General features: G+C 41.2%; 1 protein-coding gene across 1 annotated transcript in view; it reads left to right on the top strand.

Moving 5' to 3' along the window:
* The window catches only part of LOC139752259 (protein ECT2-like), a 73,603-nt gene extending 65,698 nt beyond the window's left edge, over nucleotides 1-7,905 (top strand). Inside the window, exons 20-21 of the mRNA XM_071668291.1 lie at nucleotides 5,660-5,746; nucleotides 5,992-7,905. Coding sequence (XP_071524392.1) covers nucleotides 5,660-5,746; nucleotides 5,992-6,000 — 96 coding nt within the window. The 3' untranslated portion in view covers nucleotides 6,001-7,905. The remainder of the gene's footprint in view (nucleotides 1-5,659; nucleotides 5,747-5,991) is intronic.
* Nucleotides 7,906-10,189: the final 2,284 nt, after the last annotated feature.

Genomic DNA, 10,189 nt, shown 5'->3' on the forward strand with positions numbered 1-10,189 from the left:
TCTATTCCCTGTACCCCTTTCACCCTCCTGCATGTTCAGGCCCTGATCGCTCAAAATCTATTTTACTCCATCCTTCCACCTCCAATTTGGTCTTCTGCTTCTCCTTGTTCCCTCCACCTTTCACATATTTATCCTCTTTATCAACCTTTCCTCACTCATTCTCTCATATGTCCAAACCATTTCACCATACCCTCTTCTGCTGTCTCAACCACACTTTTTATTTCCATGCATCCCCCTTACCCTTTTATTACTTGCTCAGTCAAACCACCTCACACCACATACTCTCCTCAGACATTTCATGTGCAACACATCCACCATCCTCCATACAACCCTATCTATAGCCCATGCCTTGCAACCATATAATATTGGTGGAACTACTGTCCCTTCAAACATACCCATTTTCACACTCTGAGATAATGTCCTTTCTTTCCACACAGTCATCATCACTCCCAGAACCTTTGCCCCCTTCCCCACCCTATTTGTTATACTTGATCGCTGTTTCTCGAATTAGTGAGGTAGCAACAGGAAACAGAGGAAGAAAGACCCATCCACTCACCCACATATATACACATGATATATACACATGGAAAGGTCTGTAGGGCCTGGATATGGAAAGAGAGCTGTGGATTCAGTGCATTACACATGACAGCTAGAGACTGAGTGTGAACGAATGTGGCCTTTTTTTTTCTTTTTCTGGCATTACCTCGCTGGAGTGGTGGGGGTTGCTGTTTCATGTGTGGCAGGGTAGCGATGGGAATGGATGAAGGCAGCAAGTGTGAATGTGCATGTATGTATATGTCTGTGCATGTATATGTATGTATACTTTGAAATGTATAAATATGTATATGTGCATGTGTGGGCGTTTATGTATATACACGTGTATGTGGGTGGGTTGGGTCATTCCTTCTCTTTTCCTTGTGCTACCTTGCTAACGCAGGAGACGGCGATTAAGTATAATGAATAATGATATAAATATATGGGATTACGTTCTGAGAAACACATTGTAAGTTGAAAGTATCGTAAGTTGGAAATACATTTAATAATGTACATGTAACCTACAGTTGAAAAAAATCATTTAACACAAAGCCTATTTTGTCTGCCACTCTGTCATCAAACACATTAATAGGGGAGAAAGTATACTGCCCATGTATTCCCTGCATGTCATAGAATGCAACTAAAACAGTTGGGGGTGGGAGGCTGGAAATCCTCCACTCTTGTTTTACTTTCCAAAACAAGGAACAGAGAAGGGAGCCAAGTGAGGATTCCCCCTTCTAAGGCTCAGCCATCTGTTCTTGACACTAGCACAGGAAATGTTGAATATTTATGATAAAAAGATACAAGTATTTTTATACATGATTGCTTTTTCCTGCATCATTGAGGTGGCATAAGGAACAGATGAAGAAAGGCTACATTTGCTCTTGTCCATTCTCTAGCTGTCGTGCAGTGCTTTGAAACTATAGCTCCCAAACCATAGGAAGGCCTTACAGACCTTTCCATGGTTTACCCTGGATGCTTCACAATCCCTGGTTCAGTCCACTGGCAACAAGTCAACTCTAGTATACCACATCAATCCAATTCATTCTGCGCCTTGCATGCCTCTCATCCTCATGCATGTTCAGGCTACAATTACTCAAAATCTTCTTCACTCCATTCTTCCGTATCCACTTTGGTCTCCCCATTCTCTTTTTTCCCTCCTACACATATATCCTCTTTGTCAACCTTTCCTCATTCATTATCTTTGTATGTTCAGACCATTTCAGCACACCCTCTTCTGCTTTCTCAACCACTCTTTTTATTACCATACATTTGTCTTACTTTTTCATTACTTACTCAATCAAAACATTTCATTTCCAGCACATCCACCTTCCTTCCCATGCCTGGCATCCATATAGTATTGCTGGGACACTATTCCTTCAAACATACCCATTTTTGCCTTCCCAGATAACGTTCCCTCTTTCCACACATTCGTTAGTGCTCACAGAATCTTCACCATGTCCCCCTCCCTATGACTCATTTTCGCTTCCATGGTTCCATTTGTTGACATATCCATACCCAGATATCTAAAGCACTTCATCTCTTCCAATTTTTTCCATTCAAACTCACATTCCAACTAGCCTATCGCTCACCCCTGCTGAACCCAATATCTTTGCTTTAATTCACAGTTTCTCACTCAGATCTGCCACCACTTCTGTATCATTAGCAAGCAACAGCTCACTTCCCAGGACCTCTCATCCCCCACTTAGTGCATACTAAGTGTTAAAAGATGCATACAAATTTTTTCCCATTAATTTAGCATGATAACGTTAAGAGCAAACAAGCACTATTAAGTAATGTTAAGTGATGATATTATTCACTAAAAACTGGATCTGTGAACCCCAGCAGAATTCTTTTCTCCATGTACTACTGGGACTTTATTATTGTTTATTTATATATTCTTATACTTGATTGCTGTTTCCCGCATCAGCAAGGTGGTGCCTGGAAACAGACGAAGAATGGCCCGTCCACTCATATACATATATATATATGTATATATTACTCTTCTGTTTCCCATTTTAGAAACATATATGGTGTGGGAGGCAAGTTATTAGAAGCAGTAAAAAGTTTTTATCGAGGATGTAAGGCATGTGTACGTGTAGGAAGAGAGGAAAGTGATTGGTTCTCAGTGAATGTAGGTATGCGGCAGGGGTGTGTGATGTCTCCATAGTTGTTTAATTTGTTTATGGATGGGGTTGTTAGGGAGGTGAATGCAAGAGTTTTGGAAAGAGGGGCAAGTATGAAGTCTGTTGGGGATGAGAGAGCTTGGGAAGTGAGTCAGTTGTTGTTCGCTGATGATACAGCGCTGGTGGCTGATTCATGTGAGAAACTGCAGAAGCTGGTGACTGAGTTTGGTAAAGTGTGTGAAAGAAGAAAGTTAAGAGTAAATGTGAATAAGAGCAAGGTTATTAGGTACAGTAGGGTTGAGGGTCAAGTCAATTGGGAGGTGAGTTTGAATGGAGAAAAACTGGAGGAAGTGAAGTGTTTTAGATATCTGGGAGTGGATCTGGCAGCGGATGGAACCATGGAAGCGGAAGTGGATCATAGGGTGGGGGAGGGGGCGAAAATTCTGGGAGCCTTGAAGAATGTGTGGAAGTCGAGAACATTATCTCGGAAAGCAAAAATGGGTATGTTTGAAGGAATAGTGGTTCCAACAATGTTGTATGGTTGCGAGGCGTGGGCTATGGATAGAGTTGTGCGCAGGAGGATGGATGTGCTGGAAATGAGATGTTTGAGGACAATGTGTGGTGTGAGGTGGTTTGATCGAGTAAGTAACGTAAGGGTAAGAGAGATGTGTGGAAATAAAAAGAGCGTGGTTGAGAGAGCAGAAGAGGGTGTTTTGAAATGGTTTGGGCACATGGAGAGAATGAGTGAGGAAAGATTGACCAAGAGGATATATGTGTTGGAGGTGGAAGGAACGAGGAGAAGAGGGAGACCAAATTGGAGGTGGAAAGATGGAGTGAAAAAGATTTTGTGTGATCGGGGCCTGAACATGCAGGAGGGTGAAAGGAGGGCAAGGAATAGAGTGAATTGGAGCGATGTGGTATACCGGGGTTGATGTGCTGTCAGTGGATTGAATCAGGGCATGTGAAGCGTCTGGGGTAAACCATGGAAAGCTGTGTAGGTATGTATATTTGCGTGTGAGAACGTATGTATATACATGTGTATGGGGGTGGGTTGTCGCTGTCTCCCGCGTTTGCGAGGTAGCGCAAGGAAACAGACGAAAGAAATGGCCCAACCCTCCTCCATACACATGCCTTGATTCAATCCACTGACAGCACGTCAACCCCGGTATACCACATCGCTCCAATTCACTCTATTCTTTGCCCTCTTTTCACCCTCCTGCATGTTCAGGCCCCGATCACACAAAATCTTTTTCACTCCATCTTTCCACCTCCAATTTGGTCTCCCTCTTCTCCTCGTTCCCTCCACCTCCGACACATATATCCTCTTGGTCAATCTTTCCTCACTCATTCTCTCCATGTGACCAAACCATTTCAAAACACCCTCTTCTGCTCTCTCAACCACGCTCTTTTTATTTCCACACATCTCTCTTACCCTTACGTTACTTACTCGATCAAACCACCTCACACCACACATTGTCCTCAAACATCTCATTTCCAGCACATCCATCCTCCTGCGCACAACTCTATCCATAGTCCACACCTCGCAACCATACAACATTGTTAGAACCACTATTCCTTCAAACATACCCATTTTTGCTTTCCGAGATAATGTTCTCGACTTCCACACATTCTTCAAGGCTCCCAGAATTTTCGCCCCCTCCCCCACCCTATGATCCACTTCCGCTTCCATGGTTCCATCCGCTGCCAGATCCACTCCCAGATATCTAAAACACTTCACTTCCTCCAGTTTTTCTCCATTCAAACTCACCTCCCAATTGAATTGACCCTCAACCCTACTGTACCTAATAACCTTGCTCTTATGCACATTTACTCTTAACTTTCTTCTTTCACACACTTTACCAAACTCAGTCACTAGCTTCGTCTCTTCAATGTTTATCAACTGACTGTTATATTTCTCTCTTTTGTCTCCCCTGATGATGTGATTATTACACGAAAGTGCACTTGGGAACTTTTCGTGTTTCATTTTCCCCGTGGACTCATAGGAATACATATACATATCAACATATATACATAGATACACATACACAGACATATATATATATATATATATTCACATGTACATGTTCATACTTGCCTGCCTTCATCCATTCACGACCACCCTTTCCTACAGGAAACAGCATTGCTCTCCCTTGCTTCAGCAAGGTGGTGCCAGAAAAATAGAGAAAAAGGGCCACATTCATTCACATTCATTCTCTTGCAGTAATGTGTAATGCACCGAAACCAAATTATTTTCTGCATCAAATAGACAGACTTGAATTCCACCAGCTACCTGTCATTTTTGAATGATCAACTAACACTAACACATGGGTGGAGTAAATCTCATTTCTTCCATATTGTTTTTTCTTCAACTTTTATCCATGAACTTACCATTAATCTAGATTCTGATGTAATTAATTTTTTCCATTGTTTTAAATAATTTTTCTTTATATATATCTGCTGGTGTTCCCTACCAGAACCCCATCATAGAGACAGCCTCAGCAAAATAGTCTCCACTTATCCCTTTTCTTACATGCCTCCCACCCATACATAATTCAATGCATTCTTACCCCATTTCTGTCCCCCAGTACTTTTCCACTCTATTTCCCCATGTCCTAGGTAGTCTTGCTCTCATACCAACCCCTTTAATTATACTATCATACACTCTCCTTGTAAATAAACTCTCCATCTTTTATTCCTCCCATTTGCCCAAACCACCTCAAAGTATTATGTTTTATCCCCTCTGCTTTATTACAGTTCTTTTCCTTTGCATTTCCTGCCCTACCATATCTCTCTCACAGCCTCTCATTACTTTTTTATTCCATCAAGTCATACCATGTGCTCTTCTCAGATAACTCACAACTCCACAGCTTGGATTCTTGACCTTTGTGACTTAAATGTTTCTTCATAAAGCATATGATAACGCTAGTTGCCTTGCACCACTGTTGCTAATACTCTGCTGCTTGCTTGCATGTACTAACATTGCTTCTCTTCTCTTTCAGGATTTGCCTTTCTCTGGAACACCTCCCACTGGAGGCTTTGCTCAGCCCATGGCCACTCCCACTCCCCGGAGACGCCCCCTCAAACATGTATGATGGAATCTTTGCATCATGGGTGGCTAATGATTATGCATCCTTGCTTGAAAATGTTATTATGGGAACTGACACTTGAAGTTATGAAGAGTATCAGTATCCCTCGTAACTTCCCATGATTTTATTTCATAGATAGAACCTTGTTATTCCCACACATGGAGGAACTGGCATCTAGCCTTTCTACTGTCTCTGATGGTGGGCTTGTGGTGCTACATTTGTTCATTTTTTTGCTCTCTTCTCAGGCACACTGAAGACTGCACTACTGTTTTCTAACTGGGACTCGGGAACAACGGAGACTGATACAGAACTCGTGTGAAGTGCCTGCTCACAGGATGTACTATGCATACACTGTTATAGTCAAAGATGCAAATATAAGGTCAAGCTCGTACACATTTTGCTAGGAGACATAATATGATGCCAAGTGTGCCACAAGTACAATACCAGTGCTATACCAAATTTATAAACCATGAGTGAATGGACAGTTGTGAAAACATGATGAATGTTATCTGGACATTGAAGACCCACTTTTTATAATACATGTTCATATATATATATTTTTATTTTAGATATAGTGATTTTTTTCTCTTGTTAGGAATGTGAATTATAGACCAAGAAGTATGATAAGTACAAAACTTGTATAGAATCACAAGGAAATATGCACGCAAGCCATATCAGAACTCAGCAGTTGGAACCTCTGTCCTATAGCATAGATACTCCTGTCGTTGTTTGAGAACTTTTGATCCTGTGAAAGTGTGTTCAGTATGTTTTTTTTATATATATATATGTATATCTATTTTTAGGTAACAGTTAGCTATCATCAGTGATACATCACAAACGAAGTGTAGCTGTTTTGAAAATGAAAAGCTCTGTATACTAAACTTTATCTTTCTTTGGGTAAAGTTGGTTAGAATGTACTTCTATGTACCTATCTATCTATATCTCTGACCCCTGTTCCAACTGGAACTCCCTCAAGGTGGTTAGAATATACTTTGCTATACAAAAACTGGACTCAAGATTCATGTAGCATTCAGAGGAATGGTGCTCAGACATGAATTGTTTTTACAGGTTTCAATATAGTTGCACTGTATGATTATATCAAGAAAAGGGAAATGTGTGGTATAGTATAAGAAAAAATGAAAAGATTTGTAATAAGTAATTGAGTGCAGTCTATAGGGATACATGTATATTTTAATTTGACGAGAGCCTACACACATACCAAATTTGTTTGTATGACCCTCATTCCCCAATATACTGTATAACTTATATTGCGTGTGCAAGTATGTTGGTGTTTATCAGAGTAAGTATGAATGAATTTGAATTATAATTAGCTCCTCATCACTTCAGAAATTAAAATTTTTTCACAAGTTTGCAGCATTAACTTGACAAAATATACAGTAATATATTTTGTGGCTCTTGAACATGGCAGCTGTTAGATTTAAGGCAACTACAGTGAAAATACTAAAACAATTTACCCATTGGTCCATGATGCTCTTTATCTGATATCAAGTTTTTGCAAGTATGTGTGCATATGTATATGTATATCTGTATGTGTGTATATATATATATATTATATATATATATATATATATATATATATATATATATATATATATATATATATATATATATATATATATGGTGTGAGGTGGTTTGATCGAGTGAGTAACGTAAGAGTAAGAGAGATGTGTGGAAATAAAAAGAGCGTGGTTGAGAGAGCAGAAGAGGGTGTTTTGAAGTGGTTTGGGCACATGGAGAGAATGAGTGAGGAAAGATTGACCAAGAGGATATATGTGTCGGTGGTGGAGGGAACGAGGAGAAGAGGGAGACCAAATTGGAGGTGGAAAGATGGAGTGAAAAAGATTTTGTGTGATCGGGGCCTGAACATGCAGGAGGGTGAAAGAAGGGCAAGGAATAGAGTGAATTGGAGCGATGTGGTATACCGGGGTTGACGTGCTGTCAGTGGATTGAATCAAGGCATGTGAAGCGTCTGGGGTAAACCATGGAAAGCTGTGTAGGTATGTATATTTGCGTGTGTGGACGTATGTATATACATGTGTATGGGGGGAGTTGGGCCATTTCTTTCGTCTGTTTCCTTGCGCTACCTCGCAAACGCGGGAGACAGCGACAAAGTATAAAAAAAAAAAAATATATATATATATATATCTTTTCATACTATTCGCCATTTCCCGCATTGGCGAGGTAGCGTTAAGAACAGAGGACTGGGCCTTTTAGGGAATATCCTCACCAGGCCCCTTTCTCTGTTCCTTCTTTTGGAAAATAAAAAAGAAAAAAAAATTGAGAGGGGAGGATTTCCAGTCCCCCGCTCCCTTCCCTTTTAGTCGCCTTCTACGACACGCAGGGAATACGTGGGAAGTATTCTTTCTCCCCTATCCCCAGGGATAATATATATATATATATATATATATATATAAAGAAAGTGGATAAGACAGGGGAGCAAATGGGAACTTCAGTGAAGGGCACAAATGGGGAGGTGATAACAAGTAGTGGTGGTGTGAGAAGGAGATGGAGTGAGTATTTTGAAGGTTTGTTGAATGTGTTTGATGATAGAGTGGCAGATATAGGGTGTTTTGGTCGAGGTGGTGTGCAAAGTGAGAGGGTTAGGGAAAATGATTTGGTAAACAGAGAAGAGGTAGTAAAAGCTTTGCAGAAGATGAAAGCCAGCAAGGCAGCAGGTTTGGATGGTATTGCAGTGGAATTTATTAAAAAAGGGGGTGACTGTATTATTGACTGGTTGGTAAGGTTATTTAATGTATGTATGACTCATGGTGAGGTGCCTGGGGATTGGCGGAATGCATGCATAGTGCCATTGTACAAAGGCAAAGGGGATAAGAGTGAGTGCTCAAATTACAGAGGTATAAGTTTGTTGAGTATTCCTGGTAAATTATATGGGAGGGTATTGATTGAGAGGGTGAAGGCATGTACAGAGCATCAGATTGGGGAAGAGCAGTGTGGTTTCAGAAGTGGTAGAGGATGTGTGGATCAGGTGTTTGCTTTGAAGAATGTATGTGAGAAATACTTAGAAAAGCAAATGGATTTGTATGTAGCAATTATGGATCTGGAGAAGGCATATGATAGAGTTGATAGAGATGCTCTGTGGAAGGTATTAAGAATATATGGTGTGGGAGGCAAGTTGTTAGAAGCAGTGAAAAGTTTTTATCGAGGATGTAAGGCATGTGTACATGTAGGAAAAGAGGAAAGTGATTGGTTCTCAGTGAATGTAGGTTTGCGGCAGGGGTGTGTGATGTCTCCATGGTTGTTTAATTTGTTTATGGATGGGGTTGTTAGGGAGGTGAATGCAAGAGTTTTGGAAAGAGGGGCAAGTATGAAGTCTGTTGGGGATGAGAGAGCTTGGGAAGTGAGTCAGTTGTTGTTCGCTGATGATACAGCGCTGGTGGCTGATTCATGTGAGAAACTGCAGAAGCTGGTGACTGAGTTTGGTAAAGTGTGTGAAAGAAGAAAGTTAAGAGTAAATGTGAATAAGAGCAAGGTAATTAGGTACAGTAGGGTTGAGGGTCAAGTCAATTGGGAGGTAAGTTTGAATGGAGCAAAACTGGAGGAAGTAAAGTGTTTTAGATATCTGGGAGTGGATCTGGCAGCGGATGGAACCATGGAAGCGGAAGTGAATCATAGGGTGGGGGAGGGGGGCGAAAATCCTGGGAGCCTTGAAGAATGTGTGGAAGTCGAGAACATTATCTCGGAAAGCAAAAATGGGTATGTTTGAAGGAATAGTGGTTTCAACAATGTTGTATGGTTGCGAGGCGTGGGCTATGGATAGAGTTGTGCGCAGGAGGATGGATGTGCTGGAAATGAGATGTTTGAGGACAATGTGTGGTGTGAGGTGGTTTGATCGAGTGAGTAACATAAGGGTAAGAGAGATGTGTGGAAATAAAAAGAGCGTGGTTGAGAGAGCAGAAGAGGGTGTTTTGAAGTGGTTTGGGCACATGGAGAGAATGAGTGAGGAAAGATTGACCAAGAGGATATATGTGTCGGAGGTGGAGGGAACGAGGAGAAGAGGGAGACCAAATTGGAGGTGGAAAGATGGAGTGAAAAAGATTTTGTGTGATCGGGGCCTGAACATGCAGGAGGGTGAAAGGAGGGCAAGGAATAGAGTGAATTGGGTCGATGTGGTATACTGGGGTTGATGTGCTGTCAGTGGATTGAATCAAGGCATGTGAAGCGTCTGGGGTAAACCATGGAAAGCTGTGTAGGTATGTATATTTGCGTGTGTAGACGTATGTATATACATGTGTATGGGGGGGGTTGGGCCATTTCTTTCGTCTGTTTCCTTGCGCTACCTCGCAAACGCGGGAGACAGCGACAAAGTATAAAAAAAAAAAAAAAAAAAATATTTTTTCCATACTATTCGCCATTTCCTGCATTAGGGAGGTAGCGTTAAGAACAGAGGACTGAGCCTTTGAG

The sequence above is a fragment of the Panulirus ornatus genome, chromosome 12 (assembly GCF_036320965.1).
Source record: "Panulirus ornatus isolate Po-2019 chromosome 12, ASM3632096v1, whole genome shotgun sequence".
Lineage (NCBI taxonomy): Eukaryota > Metazoa > Arthropoda > Malacostraca > Decapoda > Palinuridae > Panulirus > Panulirus ornatus.